Source organism: Bombus pascuorum, chromosome 16, assembly GCF_905332965.1.
Source record: "Bombus pascuorum chromosome 16, iyBomPasc1.1, whole genome shotgun sequence".
Classification (NCBI taxonomy): domain Eukaryota; kingdom Metazoa; phylum Arthropoda; class Insecta; order Hymenoptera; family Apidae; genus Bombus; species Bombus pascuorum.
Genome location: NC_083503.1, coordinates 7,089,094 through 7,102,556, shown reverse-complemented (window position 1 = coordinate 7,102,556; position 13,463 = coordinate 7,089,094). Strand labels below are relative to the sequence as shown.

Here is a 13,463-nt window from a genome sequence, read left to right as displayed (position 1 = left end):
AAGTACTCGTTAGTTATAAGAATGCAATGATTTTTTATTTTAAGTTTAACTAACAATTGCCAAGATTGAAAGCTAGTTCGTTTATGATTAAATAAGTATCGATTGTTTAAATTTAATTATTTTTGTTTTTACTTTCAAGTTTGCCGGCAATTATCAAGATTGGCAGTTAATTTGTTTATATTCTAGACGATTACAAATTACTATTGATGTATGGTATCGAATGTCCAAATTTTATAAATAATTCTTGAGAAAACTATATTATGATCTTTCAAATTGATTACATGAGAATTTTATCGAAATCTCAGCCCTTGGGTAGCTTTTTAGTCCTCTATAGATAGTTTTTAACCCTTTTATTTCGAGCGCCGCATATCCGGCATCCAAATGACGTATATACGAATGCTATCTGTAGTCAATAATATATTTTGTCGTTATCGGCAGAACACTTTTTGTTGATTTTATTGACATATTGGATTAATCACTTCTTAAAGTTGCTCGTTGTTGAAACAGCATCAAAACGTTTCACGTAATATATTTCAAACATCCAAACGATCGTATACTGCTAAAAAATCTATCAAATCCACTGATAATGAAACGATATTTCATATACGGTTCTTACAAGAATTATTGTTATTTGAGACTTAGGAAAAAGTATATACAGCAACCACGCACACTGTGCGTATTTCTGGCGCGCGTTTTCGTTCAATGACAGTACTTTGGCGAAAGGGTTAAAAAATACCGATAAAATTACATGTAGCTCTTTATTTGTCTGGTCGCTTTTGTAGCAATACCACTATGTCCTCTGACATACTCGAGGCTTCTTACAATTCACAAATTAAACGAATAACTGTGCAAGCGAAATCGCTGTAAAATATTTCCCGCTTCTGTGGAATCATCCATTTGGACTTGAAAATTTAATGCGTCGCCGGGATTAGCGTTACCCGAAGTACGCCACAGGAATACATAAAGATATTTCCCAAAATTTTGTATTGCTGGTATGATATTGCAGAAATACAAGGCCGCAGTTTCTTAATGTTGTCAAAACATTCAGTTTTTTTTCATCGGTCACTTTTCGCGTACTTTGTATTGCTCTGTCAAATTTGAAAGTTTATATCACGATAGCAGATGGTGCAAAAGACACAAGTTTCTAGTATTTTAGAGATGTCTGAACGTCAACTGCATTGAAATATTTTAACACGTAAGAGAATTCAAGGTCAGATACATGTTAAGACAATACATACGAGGTAAATACACAAGAATGTAATGGTATATCCCCTTCGATGTCATTCGATTTTTGTGTCATTCGTTCTTTTTCCCGATATATTTGAGCGGTTCGAGATAAACCGAATACACTTGTAAATAATTTCTCTCAAAAGTGGCAGCAATTAATACTTCTTCTACCGGAGACAAATAATTGTGGAAATATTTAAAATGTAAAAGAATATGAAGCTCATAAAACCTGTTCACTTATCGATGCAATGAGAAGAACTATACATATTTGCGATAATGAGAAGAATATCTCTAATGATATTTTTAATGCATCATAAGGCAAATACTATAACAAGATTTGACGTGCTCTTTCAATACCGCTACTGTCAAGATGTATAAACATTAGTACACGTAATTAGCCTAGATCGTATCGAAGTAGTACGTCTGTACATTTAACGAATTTTTAAAATCAAAATTCTTTTCAAATCACATTTAAAATATAGTTATTCTTAGAGTATGATTTAAAATAAAATCTCTGTTTTACTTTTTACGTAATCATTACGTAAATCATTACTAAAGAAAGTTACTTCCCAGTTGTGTTACAAAGCAATCCACTTTGTACATAGGTATGTAATGAATTGCCAGAAATTTTAATGAGAACGAACTTTTTATTAAAAAAGTGACATCTTTCGTATATGATTTCCTCTTCAATCTAATATTCGCTTGGTAGTAGTATATCAAATATTTTTTAGCTAAAAGTAAGAGAATATAACTCAAACGTCAACACTCGCGTCACATACATAGCGTGTTTTCTAGAACTTTGATAGTTGGTATAATACATTTTTTAAAAGTGTCAAGTGCCAATCAAATTATTACATTACTTTCAGGTATTTTATAAACACACGCCTTTAATTTCTAATTTCAAACACTAAAATGATTAATTTATCCGAAATATCTTACATTGTTTCTGTCCATCTTCGCGAAGAATAATGTTCCGGCCATCTTCTCGTTTCCATGTGACAGTAGGCTGCGGTGAGCCAGTTGCAACACATTTCAACCTTATTTCACCACCTTCGTGAGTTACCATACCCTCGGCAGACTTGTCGTCCATTATATCCGGTGGTATTACCACTTCCATGTAACCGTTCTAAAAATAGAGCAATTAAAATTTTCATTAAAATTGTAAAATTGTAGTCGTTATACCAACATTCATCAATCATACAAAATCGTATTTATAGTAACGTTTAAATATTATTATTGACTACTGTATTATGTCAATATTTTATAATTAGATTAATTACAAATGAAGCTGTCAGTGCCATGGTTCTTGTAATTGAGATTCATTCGTTTTACTTTTAGGATAATGAAGAACTTTTACATTTAGAAGAAATTCGTCAGCCAAGATTTCGAAGGCAACTTTTTCTTCCAAATCTTTAACTTGCTTTCGATATAAAAAAAAAAAAAAAAACTGTTGCAGCGGAATAATAGAATCATAAATCCGTCGGGTCTGTTAAATTGCATTTCGGGTCGGCAACGGGTGGCTTCCTTAGCTGAGGTTCAGATGACTAACAAGTTGTAGAGAATAGATTCTAGAAATAAGTATGTCTTGAAGACCCACGTGCTTTGTGATTCTGTTATTTGCAAGCCGCTAATCACGCGAATTCACGCGAATAACGCGTTATCTCAGGATGACAGGATAACCAATTGACATCTTTTTCCGCCACCTACTACTGTGAATCTACCGATCGAAGAATTTGCAAATGCTCCGATCTGCGTCCATCCTCGAATTTTCACGAGTCTTGGAAAAAGCAAACTTTAGACGCGTCAATCAATCATCTATCGCCAAGCGATCTGTCATCCACGGTCTGTCGTCTAGCGCAAAAAGGTCAAATATCAAGTGTATTCAACGAAAATAGATAACGTTTTCACCGGAGCTAACTCTCTTTGTCTCGTGCGCGAATCCAAAGTTTACAATAGTTAGAACTAGCCGATAAGTCGGAGTGCGGCGCCCAAACAATAACACTACACAATGATTTGTCGTATACATTTGCTATGAAATATGTAGTGTTCGCATATATGTATGGCCAACTATGGCTAGCTTTCTAAAATTTGAGCCAAGTTATACGACTCGTGCTCACTCTGCTATACTCTATCGTACGTGTATCGAAGGTAAGAGAGAAAAGCAGAGAAGTGCGAGTGAGAGAGAATAGGTAAAGTTTAATAACATACTGCGGAGCCAAGTTATTTTTCTCTCTCCTAGTCCCGGTCACACATTACCTATCTCTTTAACTTAAAATTGTTAAAAATTGTTGGTCAAATATAGTCGCGTTTGGTATCAGTTTGACCGGACGAATCTCAATAATTCGATGCAGCGTTGAATTATATAGATGCGGAACATAGATTACGCCGGGGCCTGTTTTGAGCGAGCAGTTTTACGAATTGATGGAGAACTCCCGACCATACTAGCTATGTATAGCTATGATTCGTATATCTGAACACTACGGATAAACATATATGCTTTGGCAGAGCTTGTATAATGAAATTTACGCTACTATTTATACTAATTACATTGCTTTGTTATATAAATACTAGGTAGGATTATGCGCGGAATGCATAAATAATTGTTACGAGTATCGAAAGTATTACATTTTTCTGTTTAAATCGTTTCGGTTCAATTTGGAAAATCTTATTCTGCAGCATATCAACTCTAAAGTTTCATACCTGGAAAAGAGTTTATGCAAAAGACAAATAAGAGTTAAGTTTGATATCGAGTAAAAAAACGCAATTTGAAATTGACCTAACAGTGTTTCTCTAGATTATTTCTAGGTATTATCGAGTTTGTGCTTTTCTCAATATTGTTGGATTTAATTAACGCAGCATTATATTTACGATAATATCTGCGTGTTAAGTATAATTTTAATATATAATAACGTGATTTCTAACTCCTTACAATTTATATTTTATACTCCACGTGTAACACGTTCTCTTTATTAACTCGAAACGTTTTACACACACATGTGTACGCGAGTACTATCAGTTACACGTACATACAGATCTAACTCATATCGCTAATATTATCAACTCTAGAGCTATTAATAAATGTTCTTAAAGGGGATATTTCTTCACAACATGTAGTTTAATTGTTTATTAATAAATGTTCTCCAATAAATTATTAATTTGAATTAAAATACTGGTGGAACCAATATACCCAATTTTATAGCTTCCTAAAAAAATTGTACAGGAATGTATCACGTAAAAAAGTACAGTGCATTCGAGACGTAACAAATTTCAGTGCAAATAATACATTATTTTCAAACAAATAATCAAAATTTTTAATTAAATCTTCTCGAGATTTTTACGTATCAGAAGACACTTGTTATTTTATAAACTACATACATATATGTATAAAATATATGATTTTTTAGGAATATCACTCTATCTTAAACTGTTACTAGTAAAGATACTTTACAAGTAGTATTCTTATATGTTGGATTACAAATTATTTCAATTAGTCTTGTAGTAAATGTACTGTACAATATTTGTAATTTTAGTGAAAGTCGTGAAAGTCGTTTTGTGGAAGTAGCAAAACAAGTACAAAAAAGTAGTTGTCTTTTATTAGCAAATAAAATTCTATTTTTGATGAAATTTGTTAAAAAGTATTAAAAGTATCCGAGGGACAATTTCTTTTGCCTGCAAAAGTCACTTTGAGCAGGTGAAATCGAATCCTCAAGATTTTAGCGCTTTCGTCTTTTGAGTCAAACTTGTGATGATCCGAGATAGAGTAAAACGTTGCATCGCTCTATTGAAAAATACTTGTACGCTGGGAATAAATCTCGAGTAGATAACGAGTTTGTTATTTTAAAGATAAAACGTGTAACAGGCATTACATGTAAGAAATACGGTACGAGCAAAATAACAGCCCGCTCAACATTTTTGTTAATCTGTAAATGCATCGGATTTTTCACCAGATATTAGCGCTTTTATTGGAACAAACAAATAAAAGTGAACAATTTCCTGTAACATATCTCGGAGCCATATTGATCTGATATGTCAAACATATAGATTGATATTGCGAAAGTTAAAAATTATTTTCTAGAGTTGATATGTTGTTTTTCAGGTAAGTACATTTTTTTAACGTATACTAAATCTAATCTAGTCATTACCAGTTATTTACCCCAGTTTTACAATTTTCTATTATAATCTAAAACGTTTCAACGTATTTGTCGTCCAATACCGACGATTTAGACATAGATTGAATTTCTTTAACCTGTAAGTTCAATATTTTGGCAACTGAAACTAAATTAGAAGGCGTTCGTTTAATTTTTCTTCTTCTTTTCCTTTAGAAAAATCCAAAACAAGTCCAAACAGAAAAGAGGGAAATGGTCAAAGGAGAACACGAACGGGGCTTTGAAGCTACTCCTCGAAAATAAAACGACCCAAAGACAGGCCGTTGAGGCTTTCGATGTTTCAAAAACGACGAATGTGCAAATCAAGAAAATATTAAGTATTTTCCATACGATATACGTAAAAATCAAATTTGAATAAGAATATGTATTCTGACATCTAGAGGACTTTTTTAAACATTATTAACCATTTAGAGCAAGAGATCCAATAGTTCAATAATTGATCGGTACTGGACGACAATTTTTCGACAATTACTATTCTTGCAGATTATCAATTCGTATTATTGAATTTCATAAAGTGAATTTTCCTACTTTTATTAAGATCCATTTGTGCTACAAAGTCACTTTGTAAATTTTCATCTTTACCAACTCTAGAACAAGGTACTGTACGACTCTGCCCTGCATCTTATTTTGTATATGATTCGAAATTCAAATTATTCAATATTTTTCGTACCAAACTAAGATAAAAATTCTTAACAACTTCTGCGAGATTACACATATTAACATTTATGACGTTCCTGTCTCACAAGATCAATAACCATGCCTTTCCTCGACTCTTTTTCTCTCATGAAACATTAAATAGTTTCCTTCCTTCTTTTTGTCCGGATGAATTTTATCTTTTTCGTAGGTCATTGAGATCTGGTCGCTTTTTAAATTACTTTTTCCGTAGTTTTCGTGTCTCGATTAAAGAGATTAAAGAAAGTTGGATCAAAATTCATAATGCTTTTCTCATCCACTCCGTACTGTTATCTTTTTCTTTATGTTCAAAATAGCGAATAGAGGTACAATAGAGGCGAATACTATTGACAGCCCCTCCCTCTCGCCCCTCGATCAGGTTGACTCGTATTAGACCACAATAGCATCGTGTTAGATCACAATATCAATTTGCCTAACAATCAAAACTATATGGAATTTTATAACCTGAATAATTCTTTCAATTTTTTGATATGCAGAGAAATGTTTGAAACAAAAGTTGTTTGGTTTCGAGGAGGCTATTACGCGATGGAAAAAGTTTTTCTCGGATGGACGCGTTTACGAGTTTCAAAGAACACTTTAATAGGCTTCATTTTTTTTAAGCGTAACCGTGTAGTTTTGAATACCTATTTGCCCCATTGTTGCCCTTTTGAAGATGCATTCAAATATCGCGGTCACTTAAAATCACTCAAGGTCATACGAATCGAACGTAACGTTTCAATATTTCGAAACAAAGGAAAATGGATTTACCATTTTCAAGGAAAGAGGTCCGTTTTTATAAAATACCATTAAATTAGGAGACGCAATCAATTGGAGAAAAGATAAATTTTGCGTGACTTCTTATCGTACTCGAATTCGACTCTTCGTCTTCGTTAGTTTGTCGAAATTGCTATGTACGGTAGTAATTACGAATAACGAAAGAAATCCTTAACCGAACAATACTTTGTTACTCAACACTCGTTGTTTAATATAATTATGAAACACTAATCGATAATAACACAGGAACTTTACAGTGAGATATTCGAATTATTCATCCAATATGAAAAATAAGAATTTTGGAACAAAAAATTAAACGGTCAGTACAAACGTCCGATAATTGCACGAAAAGATCCTCTACGTAATTACACAGCCGTCATGTCCACTTTGAGAACGGGAGATTTCCCTGAGGTATCGCGGAAGTTTGGCGGCTCACTGCGATCGAGCGGTCTAACACGATCCAATATTATCAGTTATCGCTGAGACAATGTGTCTATCATACTTAGCACGAGAATCAAATGGAACTTTACTGGGAAAGTATATTTGGACACAGTGATGTACAAGATATTATTCCTGTATATGTAGGATTTGTGTACATTTTAATCAATTTACCTTTTTTAATCGGTTTAATCTTCATTTTAATCAATAAATCCAATTATTTTGCCATCTATCTCTATTAGCGACTATCTCGAATTGTTTGTTGTTCCAAAAATGTGTTGCGAGTAATACTGGGTACTATTAAATAAATTTTCATTTAAATAATTGTTTAGATGTTAAAAGACAGAAATAAATTATTTGCAATTTCAACAAGTTTAAATATATTATTTAAAATAACGAGATTAATTGTTATTTACAAATTTTATTTTCTATTTATTCTAAAAGACAGCTAATGGTATCAGATCGCGTCCTCTTCGACGTCGTCTAATCTTTGTTTGAAAGCCTTTTTTCACGCAGTAGATAATTCTGTAATAATGTGAAATCACGCTGATTACTCCATTCTGTTTATCGTGGGCTATCCCACCTGCTAACGAAAACTTGTTGTTTTCTCATTAATGTCACGTTACTTACTTTCCACCTGACTGCGAAATGTAAACTTGTTGCGAATAATCTCGATGTAAGACCCAATGGAATTTCAACGTCATTTCTCCAGAAAACGGTTTAATTGCGACTCGTAGCTTATTTTGAAAAGTTGGCAAGTTGGTCCTCGTGATGAGTAGACGTTTATAGAACTGTTTCATCCAGTGTCGTAGAATCGTGGTGGTCCGGTCAAATAAGTGTATTTCTTATATACCCTGTACGTATACAAACTTTTCCAGAATAATTCCATTCCGTCAGACAAGATAAGACGTCAAACGGAAAAACAGCTTATTTTTGCGCGTAAATTTTTTTAATTTAAAGCTAAAGATTGAAATAGTTGTCGACACTGAACGTATTTCACTGCAAGTTAACTCCAGCAGAAACAAAGCCTTATACAAGAAAACTTCATCCTCTTCCTTTGACTTACTTTTTTCTTTTTCTTTTTTATTTAGTAGATTATTTACAATCAATTCTCATACAGAATTTTTAGTAAATTATTTTGGCGTGGTACTGTAACTTGGATTGTAAAAGTTTACAGTATGTTTGATTCTAGTTGAATCTAATGCTTCGGTCTAGGGGGTATTGCCTTTTTAGTCTGCGGATCTGATCCGTCGTGTCGAGTAATCGGGTAACTAATGGGTTTTGGTGGTTCTTAACTCATATTATATCTGTTTCTGAACTTGGCTATTTTTTCTTTGACTGTGCGTATCTTAAGGTCGCGATGTGTCGTTTCGTTGGTAACATACCAAGGTGCATCTATTAAGGATCTTAGAGTTTTAATTGGAATCGTTGGAGAATTTCCCCATAGTTCCCCATAGTTGGATCCCATAGGTCCAAAAAAGATTTTAATATGGCTTTGAGTTAAAGATATTGTAGAGAACTTAAATATAATAAATATACCTGAAATTGTATCGGGGAAAGTAAACGCTCTTAAAATATATTCACTTCTATTTGTATGTTGTGGTATAATTAAACTGTAGTACATAACTAGATTGTAATGTAAAAGATGTCAAAATTATATTATTATTTTGTATTGCATTCGTATTACTACCTTGTACTCTACTGCCAAATATCGACTGCATAAATTACAAATAAACTCTAAACAGTTTATTATATTTATATCATCTAAACTATCAAATATAATAAGGATTAAAATACATCGCATGGACTGGAATTATTTCAAGTGCGTAAATTTTGACTCACCTGACTTTGCATAGGTTCGGTGTTTATTTGGCACATATAAGCACCGGAATCATTTTTTTGAACATTTGACACATGTAACTTCCACGTATTGTGCCCATTATGTGTAACTGAGAGCCGTGGATTATGCGCTATTAAATGCGTGTGTATCGCCAAGATTGCTCGAGAATCGGATTTCATCCAAGCTACCTGTGGAAAATATTTAAATTGTTGTCGTGAAAAAGTAAAACTACATTTTACATTATATAATGCACTACATGTAATAGTGGCGCTTACATTTAGTTTTTGGTGCACTTATACATACACGAAGTACATGTACGAAGGATTTGACAGCTATCAATAAATTTCAAAGAAATTTCTCAGGAAATGGAATGATTTAAAGATATTAGTTTTTAATTGTTCGCATTAAGAAAAACCATTAGGCGATAATTGAAATTTGTTTGGCTACCGGCAACCATTATCAGTGACAAAAATTTAATTTTGATTATCAGTAACAAATATGAATGTTTGGAATTTTTTGTTACCGATAACCATTATCGATGATGGAAATTTAATTTTGGTTACTAGTAACCAATATAAATGACCGGAATTTTATTTTGGTTACCGATAACGATTATCGATGGGAAAAATTCTTTTGACTCCCGCTAACCGATATCGGCGACAAAAATTTTTTCTCCTTGTTCGAATATCGTCAATTGTTATTAACATTACTAACGACTAGTATTTATTGACAATATACGGAAAGCTTAATTATGAAAAAAAGGTGGTATGAGAATGCCTAAAACAGAGAATAAAATAAAGATATTATGGTACAATATCTTTAATAACACTTATATTAATATTGTACCACAACTTCTTTTATTCTATTCTTTGTTTCATGTATTTTCATACTGTTCGTTTGCCTAATAACATATATGTTTTATAATTAAATGTTTTTATGTTGTCGATGAATATGTAGTAATTACCATGAATGTTAGTAACAGTTGATAAAAGTCGGATGTAACGAGAACAAATCTTTGCCATCGCTAACCAAGAAAAGATTTCGGTCATTTATATTGGTTACAGGTAACCAAACTTAAATTTTTGTCATCGATAATGGTTATTCGTAACGAAATTTTCTAAATGAAACGTATTAACTTTACAGCCTATTTAAAGCCTAGTATATTTTTTTCTTCATTATCCTAAACTCACCTTGCTTATCAATAGTTTTAATAAATATAGGGTATGACATCGATATTCAATGTTTAGATTTAGAAAAATCGAACGTAATGATAGGTGCAATCCTATTAATCGGAATATTTGCTTCTATTTAAGGACTTGTAAGTTGAATGCATTATTCTCAAATTTTATTTATTGTCAATTTCTTCTTATATGTTCGTTCACTACATGTACCTAATTATTACATACAATTACACGTTTTAAAAGAAATAATGAAAATGAATGAATTATTAATTAATTATTTAAAAGAGGTAGTTTAGATAACGCGTTGTGGCTGTATGAAATATCTAGGTGTAAGTAAGTTAGCTGAAAGGTGTTTCCTTTTGAACTTTCTAGAGAATCTTGAGCAACAGTTTTTAGCAAGTTTGCTCGTGTGGATTTTTATTCCGTAATGGTTTGCTTTGGAGTGTTTTATCGTTTCTTCCCCCACGGTTGAAATTTTTAGTATTTTTCGGATACGGTCGTTTCTTAAGTTTGACCATGCATTTAATGTCGTCCTTAGAACAATAGATTGCGCACTTTTTATTTTCTTTACGTTAGGTTTGGCTACCGTTCGCCAGATTTTAATTTCGTATGTTCAGTTGGATTTGATGGCAGTTTTATAGATTTGGAGCTTGTATTGAATTTGAAAGTTCCTGCTATAGACCAGTTTATAGATTTAGTGATAGTTTTTATTTGTTTGACTTTCTATTGGATATCTTTCTTTCAATCTATCTTATTGTCCAGGCGAAGACCGAGATATTTGACAAAATTTGTTTGCAGGATTTCTGTTTATTCGACCTTTCGCGGAGAGACGCGTTCGCGAGAAAGCACGTCAACAGAAGTCGTAAATTCCCGTTACAACAATTTATACGCTGCCTTGGGGTATGCCAGCTTCTATTGGAAATGTTGAGGTTATAGCGTCTAAGTGTTTTACCAATTGTCTATTGGTTAGGTAGGATTTTAGGATGGAGTAGTAGGTGTGTGGTAGGGTTTTCTTTAGTTTCAACAACAGTCCTTCATGCCATACTTTGTCGAATGCCTGTTGAATGTCTAGAAATATCGCAGTGCAATATTTTTTCTCTTCTAAGTCTTGGGTGTATTTACTTTTTGACTACTAATCGGTAAGCAGTTGGATTTTATGCTGTATTCTAGCTTGCTTTCCATGCAATTGCGTTCGTAAACATCTTCGGAGTCCTACTAGTTAATTTTAAGTTTCTATTAATCGTACTGACGATAGGGGCTTTAACATATGTCAGTTTAGGTATTGGAATATCTGTTTTGTTCTCCTCTTCTAAACTTGAATTTTGCAGGACTCGTACCTGTTTGTTAACTTCGGGTCCTCGAACTATTTCGTCTTTAATTACAGGTTAATTGTTCTTTTCTGTTTCCATCGATAACTCTCAAGTTACTGTAGCAGTATCTTTTGACCGAGTGCCCATGTACTGAGTATCTATCACACATCTTTCACCTTTGGTTGTGCCTTGATTTTTTGTTCCTTGCACTTTGATTTGCATCTACTTGAATGGCTAGACGGGTTTCAGTTGAAAATGTTCAAATTGTTATACTTATATAGATTTATTATATTTAACATTCATAATTTGCGATTTATCATCCAGCGAGATAGCAAAACAAATGCACCCCGGATCACCACGATGGCTCGAATGATTATTAATATCGATTGTCAATGAGAAACAAATGTTTGTCAGCATTTCACAGTGCCACTGAGCTATGCAGCTAATCCCTGCGGATATTTGCGAGTAGGGAGATCAATCGTAATGCAATGATTTACCTACGGGTTTGAATAGTCGTCATATAGCGCTGAATATCATGGAACATAGGAAATCTACGATGCAAATTTCAATGAAACAACAAATTGCATGGATGGATCTTTGTAGAACGGAAAGATATTTCACTAGGTTGTCCGAAAAGTTTCTTTCGTTTTATAAGCATTTGTCCTATTGGAACTGTTAGAAAATAGGTGTGTGTATATGTATTGTGCACGCGAGGAGTGAAAATGAAAAAGACAAAAGGAAACCGCCATGAGACGCGATAAATGTGCAATGAAACAAATTCGTTCCTGTTTGAGATGTATAAGAGAATAGAGCGGTTAATACTTCAAGTTATTCTGTTACACATAAATTTTGTATTTAATAAAACATTATATTATTGCTTTAACAAGAACGAAATGGATCATAATTTATGAAATAATATAAAACAAAAAATGTTGGCCGCGTGTTATTTCCTTATAAAACGAAAGAAATTTTTGGGACAACCTAATATCATACCAATACGCATTTCTCTACATACTGCGTTACACATGCACTTGGACATAATCAATGACGCATGTAAAACGATACGAATACGTAAGGTTGAAAAATTTTTCGTCGAGAGGTTTTGTTAGTCAAGTGACACTGTGATACGCAATCGATGTCATTTGCTCAGAATCTGCACGACAGCGCAAGGGATTTTTAACGTAAATTAAGTCGTTTATAACTTGAAAGATATGTCCTAGCCGATATTTTTGCATATCAACTTTCGTATTTGTTCATTATTTGACCGATTCTCCAAAGTTGTTCCACTTTATTAACAACATGTACAGCAGTGGGGAAAGATTTTTCTAAAATATTTTTGTATAGGATATTGCGTATTTTTAATTCCGTTACGTCAAAGCTCATCATCAAAACGAATTCATCCATCCAGAATACTACTGCATAACCTTTTTAATGAATTCGGGTTTGGAAACGCGGGTTTTATCAACAGAAATATGAATGTGTAGAATTTTATTTTCTACGTTACATTTTTGCGAAATACATCGTCGGATCTTTTGAACGTGATATCGACACGATGGCTGCTCCATAGCACTTCCGCGCTGTAACACAATTACTATGCGATAAATGTGCAAACTCGTGTTCGTTGATCCTACCATATTCGATTTCCTTTTATGGCAAAAGCTAAACGAACAATGTTCGCCACGAGAAACCCATCACAGTAGCCTTGCATATTTCTTTCGTTAGGAATGATTGACACTTGACACATCAATGCTTTTGTGTTAGGTGTTAAGGTGTTAGGAATAGACAGTTTCAAGTTTATGACGCGGAAATAACTTCTCTGCTATTTTTTAGTTTTATACTTTTACATGCACTTTTA

The 13,463-nt window shown here is 33.1% G+C and overlaps 1 protein-coding gene across 3 annotated transcripts in view; it reads right to left on the bottom strand.

The window, feature by feature from the left end:
- LOC132915155 (lachesin-like) overlaps window positions 1-13,463 on the bottom strand; it is a 337,108-nt gene that overhangs the window by 21,718 nt on the left and 301,927 nt on the right. For all 3 annotated transcript variants that reach the window (XM_060974868.1, XM_060974870.1, XM_060974869.1), the window contains 2 exons: window positions 9,120-9,305; window positions 2,167-2,353 (listed from right to left, as the gene is read on the bottom strand). In XM_060974868.1, coding sequence (XP_060830851.1) covers window positions 2,167-2,353; window positions 9,120-9,305 — 373 coding nt within the window. The remainder of the gene's footprint in view (window positions 1-2,166; window positions 2,354-9,119; window positions 9,306-13,463) is intronic.